Source organism: Stegostoma tigrinum, chromosome 30 (genome assembly GCF_030684315.1).
Source record: "Stegostoma tigrinum isolate sSteTig4 chromosome 30, sSteTig4.hap1, whole genome shotgun sequence".
NCBI classification, from domain to species: Eukaryota; Metazoa; Chordata; class Chondrichthyes; order Orectolobiformes; family Stegostomatidae; genus Stegostoma; species Stegostoma tigrinum.
The window spans coordinates 45,796,909-45,815,321 of record NC_081383.1 but is presented as its reverse complement, the minus strand read 5'-3'; the positions used below and the strand labels follow the sequence as shown (position 1 = coordinate 45,815,321).

At 42.9% G+C, this 18,413-nt stretch overlaps 1 protein-coding gene across 3 annotated transcripts in view; it reads left to right on the top strand.

Moving 5' to 3' along the window:
• The window catches only part of ndc80 (NDC80 kinetochore complex component), a 78,974-nt gene that overhangs the window by 11,333 nt on the left and 49,228 nt on the right, over positions 1-18,413 (top strand). For all 3 annotated transcript variants that reach the window (XM_048559607.2, XM_048559609.2, XM_048559608.2), the window contains one exon: positions 228-290. In XM_048559607.2, the coding sequence (XP_048415564.1) occupies positions 228-290 (63 nt within the window). The remainder of the gene's footprint in view (positions 1-227; positions 291-18,413) is intronic.

Here is an 18,413-nt window from a genome sequence, read left to right as displayed (position 1 = left end):
ATGTATGTTGGAAAACTGTGAAGTAACATTTTCAGGCTAAAGTATGAAGCGTTTAAACTTGCTCCCACCAAGAGTTACCACAGATATAGGCTTGAATATACATTTTGACAGCTAAATGCTGTTGTGATTTTAATTTTTGTTTTTAACTTTCTGTATGATGGGAATATTATGTTTAATACTTGAAGCCGATTGTATGTATTTATCTTCTCTAAACTTTATCTTTCCAGTGTATCAAATGCACGGTTTGGTTCAGGAACCTCTGAGAGAAGGACCAGCTTTTTTGGAAGAAGGTAACATCAGCATTCAACTTCCTTGATCCAGGGAACTTTACCCGAGATTATGTTGTTCTTTTATATGATTTTTGTCTTTCTTTCTTTAAAATCCCAGCCCCTCCAGAAAATACCGATCTTGTTCTAGAAGCAGGTGCAGTCTGTAATGTGAGCTGTATAATTTAATATGTGATTACTTCAGTAAAACTCTTCCAGTACTGAAGGATTGAAACTGTAGTTTTCATACATATGAAAATAGTGTCTCTGAAGATTCAGAACTGTTACTGTACAAGAGGAGGCTGTCTGGGCTGTCATGTCTACATCTGTTCTTTGAATAAATCAATTTCACTTAGTTCCCTACTCCCTGTAACCATGCACATTTTTACGACAATCTAATTCCCCTGTGGAACAGCTCAATTCAACCTGTCTTTAACACACACAGGGAGCATAACCATATTAACCATTTGATTTAAAATGTATCTCTTTATGTTTTTGTCTCTGCTTTTGCTAAATATATTAAATCTGTGCTGTTTTATTTGTTATTCTTTCATAAACTGTTCCCTGTATCAAGATCTGTCCAGATTCCCGATGATTTTACAAAATGCTGTTGAATCTGTTCAAATGCTTCCCTTCATGGAAAACAGTCCCTGACATCTGTCCAATCTACCTTCATAACTGAAACTCCTCAACTATTATGGAATCCCTACAGTGTGGAAACCAGGCCCTTCGGCCCAACAAGTCCATACCGACCCTCAGAGCATCCCACCAGACCCATCCCCTTTAACCCACCTAATCTACACATCCCTGAACACTACGAGCAATTTACTATGGCCAATCCACCTAGCCTGCACACCTTTGGACTGTGGGAGAAAACCAGAGCACCTGGAGGAAATCCACGTAGACACGGGGAGAATGTGCAAATTCAACGCAGACAGTTGCCCGAGGCTGGAATCGAACCTGGGTCCCCAGTGCTGTGAGGAAGCAGTGCTCACCACTGAGCCACTGTGCTGCCCTAAGAAAAATCAACTGTGTAGCCGCTCTCGTGAAGCCTTTTCTCCTCTCTAACTTTTAGTCATTCGTGGTATATTGGAATCTGTAGCTAACCAATGTTCTCTCCAGGCAAGGATTTATTTGCATCAATCCATTCCCAGCACTGACCTTCAGTTTTAACCAGCTATTTTATATTGTCCTGCATTGTATTCAATTTGCAAATGTACTCGAGAATGAAACCCATTTACCACTTGAGGATTGCCTCTTGTCCCTGATATACCTAAAACTGCCTTTAATTTTTCCTTCATTGCATTTGCTAGACTTTTTTTATGCAGTGTCTTCACTTCTGTAATTTTTTTTAATGCACCCTTGAACATTTTTCTGGAGGCAAGGGCTCAGTGGTGTTATTACTAGACTATTAAACCATAAGACCATAAAATAGTTCTTAAATTCACTCACGGGCTGTGGGTATTGCTGGCTGGCCAGTATTTATTGCCTACCCCCTAGTTGCCCTTGAGATGGTGTTAGTGAGCTTCCTTATAAACTGCCGCAGTCCACTTGCTGAGCATTTACCCCAAAATGCCATCAGGGAGGGAATTCTAGGATTTTGACCCAGCAACAGCGAAGGAATGGAATTTCCAAGCCAGGATGGCGAATGGATGGAGGGAAACCTGAAGGTGGTGGTGTTCCCATATATCTGCTGCCCTTGCCCTTCTAGATGAGTTTGGATGCAATGCCAATCAAGTGGACAGCTTTGCCATCGATGGTGTCAAGCTTGCTGAGTTGTTGGAACTGCACCCATCCAGACAAGTGGGAAATATTCCATCACGTGTCTGATTTGTCTTGTAGAAAATGGACAGATTTTGGGGAATCAAGAGTCCATATTGTGTTTCTGGACAATGGTTTAAAGCCCCCCCCACTCCTGTCTCCCCATTTCTCTTCTCTCCCTGCCCCCCCCAAAAAACTGACATTGATAGTAGGGGATTCAGTGATGGTAACACCATTGAATGTCATGGGGCAGTAGTTAGATTGTCTCTTATTGGTGATGGTCATAGCCTGGCATATGTGTGGTGCAAATGTTAATTGCTACTTGTCAGCCCGAGCCTGGATATTGTCTAGATCTTGTCACATTTGAACATGGACTACTTCAGTATCTGAGAGTTCACAACTGGTGCTGAACGTTGTGCAATCATTGGTAAACATCCCCATTTCTGACCTTATGATGGAAAGAAGGTCACTGATGGAGCAGCTGAAGATGGTTGCAGGATGTACTGGAGTGGACTAACCTCCAACAGCCACAACCACCCTCTTATGTGCCAGGTATGATTCCAAGCAGCAGAGAGCTTTCCCCCAATACCTATTGATTCCAGTTTTGCTAGGACTCCTAGATGCCACACTCAATCAAATGCAGCCTAGACGGCAAGGGTTGTCACACTCACCTCCCCTCTGGAAGAATTCAGCTCTTTTGTCCATGTTTAAAACAAAGCTTAATGAGGTCAGCAGCTGATTGTCCCTGGCAGAATCCAAACTGGATATCAGTGAGCAAGTGCTGAAGAGTAAACCAATGGGAGACCGTAATTGGCTAGATTAAATTGGCTACCTTGTGTGTGCAGGACATACTGGTACAATGTGGAAAAATGTCAGGTAGATGCCAGTGTGGCAGCTGTACTGGAACAGCTTTGGCTAGAGGAGTGGCAAGTTCTGGAGCAAAGGTCTTCAGTACAATTGCAAAAATGTTGTCAATGTTCATAGCCTTTACACTATCAACTGCCTCATACCTTTTCATGATATCACAGGGAGCGAATCACATTGGCTGAAAACTGACATGTGATGCTAGGGAGCATTGGAGGAGGCCAAGAAGGATCATCCATTCAGCCTGTCTGGCTGAAAATTGCTGCAAATGGCTCAGTTTAATCTTTTGCACTGATGTGCTGGGCTCTTCAATTATTGGGATGGGGATATTTATAGTGTGAGTTGTTTAATTGTCTACCACCATTTATGACTGGATGTGGCAGGACTACAGAGCTTAAATCTGATACATTGATTGTGGGACCACTTAGCTGCTTTTTTGGCAACTTCAGAAGTCACGTGAAGTCAGGTTATAGTCCAAGAGGTTTGTTTGACTTCACAAACTTTGAGCACTGCTTCTTGACTTGACGAAGGAGCAATGCTCTAAAAGCTTGTGATTTCAAATAAACCTGTTGGGCTATCAGCTGATAACATGTGATTTCTGCCTTATGTCCAGCCCAGTCCAACACCAGCATCTCAACGTCATGGCTACCTTTTCTCAAATTCACCAGATTGTCACTGTCACTTTTATTTTACGTATACCTGGTGCTCATCCTGGCATGCCCACTTCCATTGTCCACCGAGCCAGGGTTGATCTCTGTGCTTGATGGTAATGGTTGTGTGGTGCATAAACTGGGCTACTAGGTTGCAGATTGCATTAAAGTGCAATTCTGTTGCAGTCGATCTGTTCATAGTTTGTCTTATTTAGCACAGTGTAAGTGTCACACATAAGATGGGCGGCACGATGGCTCAGTGGTTAGCACTGCAGCCCCACAGCACCGGGGACCCGCATTCAATTCCAGCCTCTGGTAACTGTCTGTGTGGAGTTTGCGCATTCTCCCCGTGTCTGCGTGGGTTTCCTCTGCGTGCTCAGGTTTCTTCCCACAGTCCAAAGATGTGCAGGCTAGGTGGATTAGCCATGCTAAATTGCCTGTAGTGTTCAGGGGTGTGTGGGTTAGAGGGAGATGGGTCTGGGTGGGATGCTCCAAGGGGCAGTGTGAACTTGTTGGGCCGAAGGGCCTGTTACCACACTGTAGGGAATCTCATCTCAAGATAGAATGTATTCTCAATGGGAAGATAGAGCTTTGTCGCCAGAAGAACTGTGTGATGGTCTCCCTTTCCAGTACTGTTGTGGACACATGAATCTGTAGTCAGCAGATAGATAAGAATGAAGGCAAGTTTGCTTTTCCCTCTTGTTGGCTACCTCGCTACCTGACACAGACTCAGTCTAGCAGCCATATCCATTAGGATCCGACCAGCTCAATCAGTACAGCTGCTGCTGAGCCATTCTTGATGGATGACATGTTGAACCCTTGACACCCTCAGTGCTTCCTTCAAGTGCTGTTCGAGGTGGAGTACTGGTTCATCAGCCAAGGGAGGATAGTACATGGTAATTAGGAGGTTTCCTTTCCTGTGTTAAACCTGATGCTGTGAGATTTCTTGGCGTGCGGAGTCAATGTTGAGGACTCCCACAGCAAATTCCCATAACTCTATGAGTGTGCCATCATCTCTGCTGGGTCTGCCATGCTGGCCAGTGTTGTGTGGGACATAGCCATAGTTGTCTACAACATGGAAACAGAGTCTTTGACTCAACTGGTCCACGTTTTCACAGTTAATCTGCTCCCATTTGCCTGCATTTGGTCTATATCCCTTCATACCTATCCCATCCACGTGCCTGTTCAAATGTTTCGTCAATGACAAAATTGTACTCCCCTCTACCCCTGCACTTGGCCATCTGTTCCAGCCACACTCAACCCTCTGTGTGGAAGAATTGCCTTTCTGGACCTTTTTGTATCTCTCCCATCTCACCTTAAACCTAAGCCCTCTAGTTTTAGACCCCCACTCCCCAGTACAGGGAAAAGCTGTCTGCTATCTACTTTATCGATGATTTTGTAGGCCTTTAGTCTCCTCCGCTCCGGGGGGGGGAAAAATTGTCTCAGGGATCCACCTCTCTTTATGCTCAAACCTACCAGTCCGAGTAGCATCCTTGTAAATCTTTGCTGCACTCTTTCTACTTTAATAATATTTTTTCTACCTTAGGATGACCAGAACTGCACGCAATTCTCCAAATATGGCTTTACCAACGTCTTGTACAGCTGTGACAAGACATCCCAACTCCTACTCTGACCGATGAAAGCAAGCATGCCGAAAGCCTTAATCATGGCCCTGTCTGCCAGTGACTCCAGTTTCAAAGAGATTATGAACCATTACCCCTAGATCTCTTTGTTCTATAGCACTCCCCAGGGCACTACCATTGACTGCAAGTTCTGGCCTGGTTTGACCTTGCAGAAAACAGCACCTTGCATTTATCTAAGTTAAACTCCATTCTTCAGCCCACTGGCTCAATTGATCAAAACCTTACTGTATTCCCAGGCAACCTGCTTCACTGTCTGTTATCCCACCAATCTTAGCGGCACTCGCAAACTGACTAAACGTACCTCCTAAATTCTTACACCTTACACTAATTTTGTATCCAATTGGCTATCTCTGTCTGGATCCTGCGAGATTTAACCTAACTCAACAACTCACGATGCAGTACCTTGTCAAAGGCCTTGCTGAAGTCTACATTGACAACATCTGCTGAGCTGTCTTCATCTACTTTCTTGTTCAACCCTCCAAAAAAGCTTGAGACAGCATGTCCTACACACAAGGCAATGCTGACTATTCCAAATGAGTTCTTGCTTCTCCAAATGCCTGTAGATTCCATCTCTTAGAATCCCCTCCAACAACTTGCCCACCACAGATGTTAGGCTCACCGGCCCATAGTTCCCAGGCATTTCCCTGCAGTCTTTAAATAATAGCTTGACATTAGCCGCTGTCCAATCTTCAGGCACTTCACCTATGGCTGTTGATACAAGTTTCTCTTCGAATGCAATTTCCTCCCTAGCCTCCCACAAAGTTCTGGGATGCACTTCATCAGGTCCTCGGGACTTATGTACCTAATGCATTAGAAGATATACAGCACTGCCTCTTCTGTGATGTGGACAGTCTTCAAGACATCACTATTTATTTCCCCAAGTTCCCTAGTATTCATGCTTTTCATAACAATAAATACTAATGAGATACATTCATTTTAGGATCTCGCCCAACTGCTGTGGCTCCACATGTAGACGACCTTTGTTTATGTGCGGAGCTATTGTAGAATCCACTTAGATTTCCCTTTATCTTATCAGCCAAAGCCATCTGGTGTCCCCTTTTAGCCCTCCTGATTTCTCTCAAGTGCCTTTGACACCCTTTATACTCAAGTCATTTGATCCCAGCTGCCGATATGTATCATTTTTTTCAACAGGCCCTCAATAACTGTAGTCATTCAGGGTTCCCTACTCCTGCTAGTCTTACCCTTCATTCTAATAGGAACATGCTCTCCCTGAACCCCCTAATTTACTGTTGAAAGCCTCCCACATACCAGGCATCCCTTTGCCTGCAAGCAGCCTCCCCAAAGCAACTTTTAAAAGTGCCTGTTTAAGATATTTAAAATTGGCCCTGCCCCAATTTAGAATTAATTCGTGGTCCAGACCTATCCATTTCCATAGTTATGTTAAAACTAATGGAATTGAGGTCACTGGTCCCAAAGTGCTCCACCACTAACACTCTGTCACTTGCCCTGTCTTATTTCCCAAGAGGAAGTTGAGTTCTGCCCAAACTCTGTTAGAGCCATCTTCATACTGCATGAGAAATTCTTTCTGATCACACTTAAATTTCTCTCCATCCAAGCCCTAAGTGCGGTCCAGTCGATGTTAGGAAAGTTAAAATCCCCGACTGTTACAACTCTATTATTCTTGCAGCTGTGATCTCCTTACATATTTGCTCCTCAATCTCCTAACTGTTTTGGGGTGGGGGGAGGGATGTGTGCCTATAGTACAGTGCTATCAAAGTGATCTTTCCCTCACTCCTACCCCACTTTTATTTCTCATTACTATCCATATAGACTCAGTGGACAAACCCTGAAGAATGTCCTCTCTTAGTACGGTGATGCTTTTGCCAATCAAAAACCAAACTCCCTCTCCACTCTTGCCTCCCCTCCAGCCTACCTAAACCATCTGTACCCCAGAACAGCCAGTCCTGTCTCTCTGTCAGTAATGTTTCTGTAGCAGTAGTTGCTACAATAATAAGTTATAATAACCTGGTCCCATGTACCTATCAATGCCAAGTTTATTTGCCTTACCTGACAGGCCTCTTGCATTGAAATAAACGTAGTTTATCCCAGACTCTTCCTGCCATGCTTTCAACTACCCTGTCTAGTACTGGATTATCAAGACTACCTTTACTATTTACCTTGCTGTCATAAACTTTTGTACTGTCCTCGACCTTTTCCTTCATCTCCCTACTGCTGTGGATCCTCTTCCAAGTGGCTCTAACAAATCTCCCTGCCAGGATATTGGTCCCCTTCCAGTTCAGGTGCAACTCGCCCATATTACTGATGGAGTCCTGCCTTACAGATAACATCAGGCTTTGCTTGACTGGACTGAGACAGTTCTCTTAGTTTTGGCATTAACCCCCAGACATTAACAAGGATCACTTTTAGGAGTTGACAGGACTGATAAAGCAACAATGGTTTCATTGTCATCAGTAGATTCTTAATCATAGAATGCCTGCAGCTTGGAAGCAGGCCAGTTGGCCTGTTGAGTCCTCATGAACGGCCCAAAGACCATTCCACCCAGGTCCAACCCCTACCCTACCGTATCCTATCCCTGTTGCCCTGCATATTGCATGGCTAATCCATCTAACATACACATTCCCGGACACTGTGGGGCAATTTAGCATGGCCAGTCCACCTAAGCTGCACGTCTTTAGATTATGGGAGGAAACCAGAGCACCCGGAGGAAACTCTCTCAGACATGGGGACAATGTGCAAACTCCACACAGTCTCCTGAGGGTGGATTTGAACCCAGATCTCTTGTGCTGTTAGGCAGCAGTTCTAACCTCTGAGCCACCATGCTGCCTCAGTTTTATTCCAAATATTTTTTATTGAATTCAAATTCCACAGTCTGCCATGGCAGGATTCTACCCAGGTTGCCGGAACATTCATTGAGTTTCTGGATTTTCTTCAGCCAGAGGGTAGTTAATTTGTGAAACTGATTGCTGCGGAGGCCAAGTCATTGAGTGTATTTTAGACAAAAAAAAGTCGGATCTTGATTAGTACAGGAATCAAGGGTTACAGGGAGAGAACAAGACAATGGGATTGAGAAACATCAGCCATGATTGAATGCAAAGCAGATTCTATGGACTGAATAGCCTAATTCTGCGCCTATATAATGGCGGGTGTCATCAACAGTGCTACCAAACAGCATCTGTTCAAAAGTGTTTTGATGCAAAGTTGTAAACAAGGGAGAAAGGTATACAAATAAAATTCTGCCATTGTTTAATTTCGGAATGAAGTACTAATGGGTAGAGTACAAATTGAGTCAGTGCCAATACGAGTATCACATTGCAAATCAGGATTTCCATAAGGTTTTTGTCAGTTGCAAACACTATGCAAAGGGTTATCCTGTTTACACATTTAAAATTTGTTGCAGTCATAAATTCAGCTTCTCAATTTCCTAAGTCACAGTACATAATTTTCAAACATGTGCTGTTCAACCTCTAATTGCTTTATTCATAGTTATAACCAATGTTCGTCTACTAACTGTTGACCCATACTGATTTATCCCTGTCCCTTCGTATGCCATGTTGGAGTTTTAAAAAAATTCCTGAAGCTACGAAGTCTCACACAAAAATTCATACTTCTAGTAATTAATCTTCAATTCTCAATTAGGCATTTCTGGTCCTGATATACAACAATGACCTAAACCTTGGTGTAAATGACAATTTCAAAAATTAAGATACAAAACGTGGGAACACTGAACGACGCGGAGGATACAGCAGAATTGTGAAAGGAAATAGATTGATGAAATGGACTGGAGGAAGTTGCAGCTGAAATTTAATGTAGTGAAATATAAAATAAAACCAATTTTAAAGGGAGTGCAATACTTGAGCATAAATCTTTGAAGGTTGGAAGTGTGGCTAATGAAACATGCAGTCTTCTAAGATTTACTAACAGAACCATGAAGTATATAGTTACGGTGGTTATGCTAAAGTAGAATAAAATGCTGGCTCAGTCTTGACTGGAAGAGTGCCAAGTCACGTTCTGAGGGTCATAGTACAAGAAAGATATGAAATAAATGCAGTCTGTAGTTTCAAGATCCAGCATATCCTATGTTCTAACAGTACTGTTAAGTTGTGAAATTGAAATTAGTTCAATGAAAAGTGCAGTATGACATGACCAGAACAGCACGAGGCATTACCTAAAAAGGCACTGTCAACCTTGAGGTACAATAGAAGCAGTATACAACAGACAGGGCTAGGTGACCCCATAATTGGATCTAAGTTCTGCTGCAGTGTCCCTATCACCCTACTTTCAATCAGCGATTTCAGCCTGCTTCCTCCTCAAAGCAATATCTGGGGCTCACATTGACTGTCGGTAATGTCAATTGATCTCCCTGCTGTAGGAAAGATAGTGTCTTGGAATCATAACAGCATTGAAACCGACTCTTCAGTCCAACCATTCATGCCAAATGTAATTCTGAGCTGAACTAGTCCTACCAGCCTGCCCTTGGCTCATGTCCCTCCAAACCTTTCCTATTCATGTACTTATCCAAATGCCTTAAATGTAATTATACCCACATCCACCACTTCCTCAGGAAGTTCATTCCACATGCAAACTACCCTCTGTGTAAAGAAAATTTGCTACTCAAGTCTTTTTTTTAATCTTTCTCCTCTCATCTTAAAAATGTGCCCCCTAGTCTTGAAATAGCCCATCCTAGGGAAAAGGTAACTACCTATCTGTACCCCTCATTATTTTTTATGACCTTTACAATGTCACCTCTAAACCACCTATGCTCCCGTGAAAAATGTCCCAACCTGTCCAGCCTTTCTTTATAACCCAGACCTTCCATACCCAGCAACACCCTGGTAAATCTCTTCTGAAATCTCTATCTTAATAGAATGCCTCATTACTGATAGTGTGAACCTTGAAATAGTTCAGAAAAGATTTACAAGGATATTGCCAGGATTGGAGGATTTGAGCTGTAGAGGGAGCTGATTAGCTGGAGTCATTTTTCCCTGGAGCGGAGGAGGCTGTGGGGTGACCTTATAAAATCATGGGGGCGGGGGGCATGGATAGGGTGAATAGGCAAGGTCTTTTTCCCAGGTTAGGGGTGTCCAACGAGAGGCCATAGGTTTAAGGAGAAAGATTCAAAAGGGACCTGAGGGGCAACTTTTTCTACACAGAGGTGGTGTGTATGGAATGAGCTGCCAGAGATACTGGTGGAGACTAGCACAACATTTATTTGGATGAAACTGAATAGGAAGAGTTTAGAGGAAAATGGGCCCAATGCTGGCAAATGGGACTGGATTAATTTAGGATATCTGGTGAGCATGAGCAGTTGAGACAAAAGGGTCTATTTCCATCTTCTATATCTCCATGACCCTATGGTGACAGGGTTCACTTACAGTCTAACCAATGGCATTTGTAAATGATGCTCAGTTTGAGTTCTGTGAGGTCCATTTGGCTCCTGGCCTTCCCTCCATCATAAGGTCACAAAGTGGGGATGCTCGCAGATGATTGTTCACTATTTGTGACTCCTTAGGTACTGAAGCAGTGCACATTGTCATGACTCATTGGATAGTGCCCTGGAAATCAAACCCCACAACTGCCGAAGTTGAGACGCGAAGATTCAATGAAACTGTCACAAATCCTAATTTATCTCTGACTGAATGCTATCCATGATAAAAGCAAATCACACTAGACTTCCTCAGCAGTATTTTTTTAAAATTATAACTCTAAGTCAAATAAAAACAGTAAATCACAGGATTTTTGATTTATGCATTTTATACTTTATGCTTTCAAAATTCCCACACCCTGGCACACACAAGAAATTACATTATAAACGGAGGGAAAACAAATTTTAAGAAGAGAGTTCTACATCCTTAGTTCAAAATCACACATCTAAATGGGTTGGTCAACATTCCTCAGTTCTTTGATGCCTTGATGTTTTCTACAAAGCAGTGATTAGCCTATATTTCACTGATTGCTTGATTGGGCCTGGGATATTTTCTTCCTTTGCAAAGTCAATATCTTTACAGAGAAAGGGGAGAGACTTTAATACAGCTAACTTCAGGTGGTTTTACTTGCTTCCCTGATTCATGCCCCTCAAAGTTTGTGTTATACTGTAACCTGACTATAGGCTATTTGCAATACTGAATGCTCCCAAATCCATAACAGACAACTTTCTTATGCATCAGCGGGCTTTTTTGACAGCTCCAAACAACTGTGAACATTTTCCCTCTTGTAAAGTGGAATCTGTTATTCCTCATTTTCTGTCCACAGTTTAACGCATTCCACGAGCCCTGAGCAACATCCATGCTGATCAGTGGCAAGTAACATTTGGACCACAGAAATGTCAGGCACTGACTGTCCCTGACAATAGAAATTTAGCAGTTAATGTTCAGTAGCATTATCATTGATGAAACCGCATTGGTAAGCCCTGGAAAGTTGACATTCACCACAAATGGAATTAGACCAGCCTGTAAGTATTGTGGCTGCAAAAGCAGATCAGAGGCTTGGACATCTGCAGCAATTAACTCATCACCTGTCTCCCCAATGCCTGTCACCATCTACAAAGCATGAGTCAGGGGGTGATGGATTATTTGCCTGGATAGGAATAGGAGAGGTGTCGTTCCATCACTGCTCAAAACTTGATAATTTAAAAGGTGAAAGGGAACCTGGCGAGGTTGGATGGGATGCATTTTACTGCAAGGAATCTTGGGTTTAAGTCAAATGTTGTAATGATGACATATCCCCAGTCATGGAGATGTGGTTGAGGGAGAGGCAGGACTGGCAGACAGATTTCTCTCTAAGCTGCACAGGTGCACAGTCATTCCGATACTCCCTGCAAAGCAAAGAGTGGTGGCATGCTGATTGCAGATTGATTTCTAGAAGTCACTGTTATGCACAGGACTCAAAATTTGAGCAGCCAACAGCATTCCCTCTATGTTCTGGGGTACAGAATATTTAAGTGAGATGGAACAGGATGTAAGAAATATGGTGGTTGCACTGTTTTGACTTTGGAGTCAATATTCCTTACTACAATGAGGAGGGATGAAAACTTAGTCTCAATCATCGCCGCATAGCTGGAATTTAAAACCAGAAATAGGTATTTAAGGAATAAAAGAATGACGAAAGTAAGATTAGGGCCAATCAAGGATAGTAGTGGAAAGTTGTGTGTGGAGTTAGAGGAGATAGGGGAAGCGCTAAATGAATATTTTTCAACAGTATTCACTCTAGAAAACGACAATGTTGTCGAGGAGAATACTGAGATACAGGCTACTAGACTAGGTGGGATTGAGGTTCACAAGGAAGAGGTATTAGAAATCCTTCAGAGGGTGAAGATGGATAAGTCTCCTGGGCCGGATGGGATTTATCCTAGGATCCTCTGGGAAGCCAGGGAGGAGATTGCCGAGCCTTTGGCATTGATCTTTAACTTGTCATTGTCTACAGGAATAGTGCCAGATGACTGGAGGATAGCAAATGTGGTTCCCCTGTTCAAGAAGGGGAGTAGAGACATCCCTGGTAATTATAGACCAGTGAGCCTTACCTCAGTTGTTGGTAAAGTGTTGGAAAAGGTTATAAGGGATAGGATTTATAATCATCTAGAAAAGAATAAATTGATTCGGGATAGTCAGCACGGTTTTGTGAAGGGTAGGTCGTGCCTCACAAAGCTTATTGAGTTCTTTGAGAAGCTGTCCAAACAGGTAGATGAGAGTAAACCGGTTGATGTGGTGTATATGGATTTCAGCAAAGCGTTCGATAAGGTTCCCCACAGTAGGCTATTGTATAAAATGCGGAGGAATGGAATTGTGGGAGATATAGCAGTGAGGATCAGAAATTGGCTTGCTGAAAGAAGACAGAGGGTGGTAGTTGATGGAAAATGTTCATCCTGGAGACCAGTTACTAGTGGTGTACCGCACGGGTCGGTGTTGGGTCCACTGCTGTTGGTCATTTTTATAAACGACCTGGATGAGGGCGTAGAAGGATGGGTTAGTAAATTTGCATACGACACTAAGGTCGGTGGAGTTGTGAATAGTGACGAAGGATGTTGTAGGTTGCAGAGAGACATAGATAAGCTGTAGAGCTGGGCTGAGAGGTGGCAAATGGAGTTTAATGCAGACAAGTGTGAGGTGATGCACTTTGGTAGGACTAACCGGAATGCAAAGTACTGGGCTAATGGTAAGATTCTTAGTAGTGTAGATGAGCAGAGAGATCTCGGTGTCCTTGTACACAGATCCTTGAAAGTTGCCACCCAGGTTGACAGGGCTGTTAAGAAGGCATACAGTGTTTTAGCTTTTATTAACAGAGGGATCGAGTTCCGGAACCAAGAGGTTACAGTGAAGCTGCACAAAACTCTGGTGCGGCCGCACTTGGAGTATTGCGTACAGTTCTGGTCACCGCATTATAAGAAGAATGTGGAAGCTTTGGAAAGGGTGCAGAGAAGATTTACTAAGAGGTTGCCTGGTATGGAGGGAAGGACTTACGAGGAAAGGCTGAGGGACCTGAGGCTGTTTTCACTAGAGAGAAGAAGGTTGAGAGGTGACTTAATTGAAACGTATAAAATAATCAGAGGGTCAGATAGGGTGGATAGGGAGAGCCTTTTTCCTAGGATGGTGACGGCGAGCACGAGGGGGCATAGCTTTAAATTGAGGGTTGAAAGATATAGGACAGATGTCAGAGGTAGTTTCTTTACTCAGAGAGTAGTAAGGGAATGGAACGCTTTGCCTGCAACGGTAGTAGATTTGCCAACTTTAGGTACATTTAAGTCGTCATTGGATAAGCATATGGACGTACATGGAATAGTGTAGGTTAGATGGGCTTGAGAGCGGTATGACAGGTCGGTACAACATCAAAAGCCGAAGGGCCTGTACTGTGCTGTAATGTTCTATGTTCTATGTAAATGGGTCAATCACATTGCTGTACAAGTCCCCCAACAAAGTCAGGGACAAATAAAAGGAAAGATATGGCAAATTTCAGAAATGTAAAAATAACAGCGTAATAACAGTAGAGGATTTCAACTTCTCCAACACTGGTGTGAATTAACAATGGGAACACTTTACAGAGATGGAATTGTAAAATGTATTTTTTAAAGTCATTTGAGGGAGGTGGGCATCGCTGGTTGTCCCATTCCTAGTTGCCTTTGAGAAGATGGTGGTGAGATGACCTTTTGAACTGCTAATTTCCATGGTAGTCCCAGAGCTGAGCTAAAATGTTAACGTTAAAGCGACTGTCTAAAAGTTTGATCAGAGGTTCATTTTTAAGAAAGGTTTGATTTGTGGAGAGTGTAATGATATTCAGAGACAAATATTCCACTGCTAAGGTTGTACAGAGAAAGGGGCACTAGAGGTCAGCATCTGTGGAGCAGGGTTTACGTACTTATGGAGGTGGTTAGAGATGGGAACGGAAAAGGCCATGTTCCACAGAAAATATCTTTGATTTTTTTTTCATTGTTTGACAAGAGAATATGGTGGTTATGGAAGATTGGATGTTGTGACATATTGTGGACAATGAATAGTTTTGCTGGTCTAATGGTGGAATTCTTCCTGTACCTTTGAATAAGGTACGGCCTATTCGAGAAAATGATCTCATTAAATTTATTGCAAATTTGCAGTTTCTATCCTGTATCCTCAATTATTTCCTCACATTTAAAATTTTTATATGCTCCATTTATGACTGTTCTGTCTCATTTGATGTGAGCTCTAGAGCAGCTTCACTATGCGATACAAGGCACCATCCAAATATACTTGTTTTTCCTCTCAAAACTTTAATTATCCTTTTAACCTCTCAAGGAAATTTTCTGATGTTGCGTGCTTGAAACAACTAAAAATCAATTTATGCTTACAAACTTTATAACAACATCTGAAATGGCAACAGTTCATGAAGATGGCTCAACACTAATTAGGAATGTGCAATAAATGCTGGCCTAGTTAACGCTGCTTGCATCAGCAATAAGAAGAAAAAAGTGTGGAGAGTTGACGAGGACTGGAACAGACAGATCAATAGTGAGGCAGAACGGTTTTTGTAACGTCTCTATCATGTCTACAGCTGACTGAGGCATCTGGTAACCATCTTATATTCAGCCTCGTCAGCTGTCTGGCTTTTCTTCTCAACTGACCTTTTTTATACTTTAGTTTAGGAACAGCTGAGGAGGCTGAATATAAGTTGGTAATCAAATGCCTCAGCCAGCTATAGACGTGATAGAGAAGTTACAAAAATCAAACTGTTCTGCTTCACTATTAACCTGTCTGTTCCAGTCCTAGTAAACTCTCCACACTCTATTTATATCTCCAGTCAATTAGAACATAGAACATTACAGCACAGTACAGGCCCTTCAGCCCTCGATGTTGTGCCGACCTGCCATACCAATCTGAAGCCCATCTAACCTACACTATTCCATGTACATCCATATGCTTGTCCAATGATGACTTAAATGTACTTAAAGTTGGTGAATCTACTACCGTTGTAGGCAAAGCGTTCCATACCCTTAATACTCTCTGAGTAAAGAAACTACCTCTGACATCTGTCCTATATCTTTCAACCCTCAATTTAAAGCTATGCCCCCACGTGCTCGCCATCACCATCCTAGGAAAAAGGCTGTCCCTATCCACCCTATCCAACCCTCTGATTATTTTATATGTTTCAATTAAGTCACCTCTCAACCTTCTCTCTAATGAAAACAAGTCCCTCAGCCTTTCCTCGTAAGACCTTCTCTCCATACCAGGCAACATCCTAGTAAATCTCCTCTGCACCCTTTCCAAAGCTTCCACTCCCTTCTCATAATGCGGTGACCAGAACTGTACACAATACTCCAAGTGCGGCCGCCCCAGAGTTTTGTACAGCTTCACCATAACCTCTTGGTTCCGGAACCCGATCCCTCTATTAATAAAAGCTAAAACACTGTATGCCTTCTTAACAGCCCTGTCAACCTGGGTGGCAACTTTCAAGGATCTGTGTACATGGACACCGAGATCTCTCTCCTCATCTACACTACTAAAAATCTTACCATTAGCCCAGTCAGTACTTTGCATTCTGGTTACTCCCACCAAAGTGCATGACCTCACACTTGTCTGCATTAAACTCCATTTGCCACCTCTCTAGCCCAGCTCTGCAGCTTACCTATGTATCTCTGTAACCTACATCATCCTTCATCACTATCCACAACTCCACCGACCTTAGTGTCGTATGCAAATTTACTAACCCATCCTTCTACGCCCTCATCCAGGTCATTTATAAAAATGACAAACAGTAGTGGTCCCAACACCGACCCTTGCGGTACACCACTAGTAACTGGTCTCCAGGATGAACATTTTCCATCAACCACCACCCTCTGTCTTCTTTCAGCAAGCCAATTTCTGATCCTCACTGCTAAATCTCCCACAATCCCATCCCTCCGCATTTTGTACAATAGCCTACTATGGGGAACCTTATCGGATGCCTTGCTGAAATCCATATACACCACATCACCTGGTTTACTCTCATCTACCTGTTTGGTCACCTTCTCAAAGAACTCAATAAGGCTTGTGAGGCACGACCTACCCTTCACAAAACCGTGCTGTCTATCCCTAATCAAATTATTTTTTTCCAGATGATTATAAATCCTATCTCTTAACCATTTCCAACACTTTACCAACAACTGAGGTAAGGCTCACTGGTCTATAATTACCAGGGTTGTCTTTACTCCCCGTCTTGAACAGGGGAACCACATTTGCTATCCTCTGGTCATCTGGCACTATTTCTGTAGACAATAATGAGTTAAAGATCAATGCCAAAGGCTCGGCAATCTCCTCCCTGCTTCCCAGAGGATCCTAGGATAAATCCCATCCGGCCCAGGAGACTTATCCATCTTCACCCTCTGAAGGATTTCTAATACCTCTTCCTTGTGAACCTCAATCCCACCTAGTCTAGTAGCCTGTATCTCAGTATTCTCCTCGACAACATTGTCGTTTTCTAGAGTGAATACTGTTGAAAAATATTCATTTAGCGCTTCCCCTATCTCCTCTGACTCCACACACAAGTTCCCACTACTGTCTTTGATTGACCCTAATCTTACTCTCGTCATTCTCCTATTTCTTAAATACCTATAGAAAGCCTTAGGGTTTACACTGCTCTTATCCATCAACAACTTCTCATGTCTGCTCCTGGCTCTTCTGAGCTCTCTCTTTAGGCCTTTCTTGGCTACCTTGTAACCCTCAAGCACCCTAATTGAGCCTTCACATCTCATCCTAACATAAACTTTCTTCTTCCTCTTGACCAGAGATTCCACTTCCTTCGTAAACCACGGCTCCCGCACTCTCCAGCTTCCTCCCTGCCTGACCGGTACGTACTTATCTGGGACACACAGGAGCTTTTCCTTGAATAAGCTCCACATTTCCAATGTGCCCATCCTGTGCAGTTTCCTTTCCCATCCTATGCTCCCTAAATCTTGCCTAATCTCATCGTAATTGCCTTTCCCCCAGCTGTAACTCTCGCCCAGTGGTATACACCTATCCCTTTCCATCACTAAGGTAAACATAACAGAATTGTGATCGCTGTCACCAAAGTGCTCACCCACTTCCAAATCTAAAACCTGGCCGGGGTCATTACCCAGTACTAAATCTAATGTGGCTTTGCCCCTTGTTTGCCTGTCTACATACTGTGTCAGGAAGCCTTCCTGCACACACTGGACAAAAACTGACCTATCTATAGTACTCGAACTATGGTGTTCCCAGTCAATATTTGGAAAGTTGAAGTCCCCCAAGACCACTACCCTGTCTCTATCACTCCTATCGAGAATCATCTTTGGTATCCTTTCCTTTACATATCTGGAACTATTCGGAGGCCGATAGAAAACTCCCAACAGGGTGACCTCTCCTTTCCTGTTTCTAACCTCAGCCCATACTACCTCAGTTGACGAGTCTCCAAACATCCTTTCTGCAACTGTAATACTGTCCTTGACCAACAGTGCCACACCTCCCCCTCTTTTATCATCTTCTCTGTTCTTACTGAAACATACTAATCCTGGAACCTGCAACCATTCCTGTCCCTGCTCTATCCATGTCTCCGAATTGTTCATTAAATAACTTTTTACTCAATGCAGTGAGATCACAGCTTGTAAACTTGAAAGAATATTGGCCCATTTTTCTCCTGATAGGACAGCACACTCATTCCAGAAATCAATCTAGACAATATTCTTTGCCCTTTCTGAGTTTTTCCTCCCCATGTAAAGAAACATAAATTATATACCATTACCATGTTCAGTGTGTGGTCTCATCTAAACCCCGTTTTTAATATTGCACTTT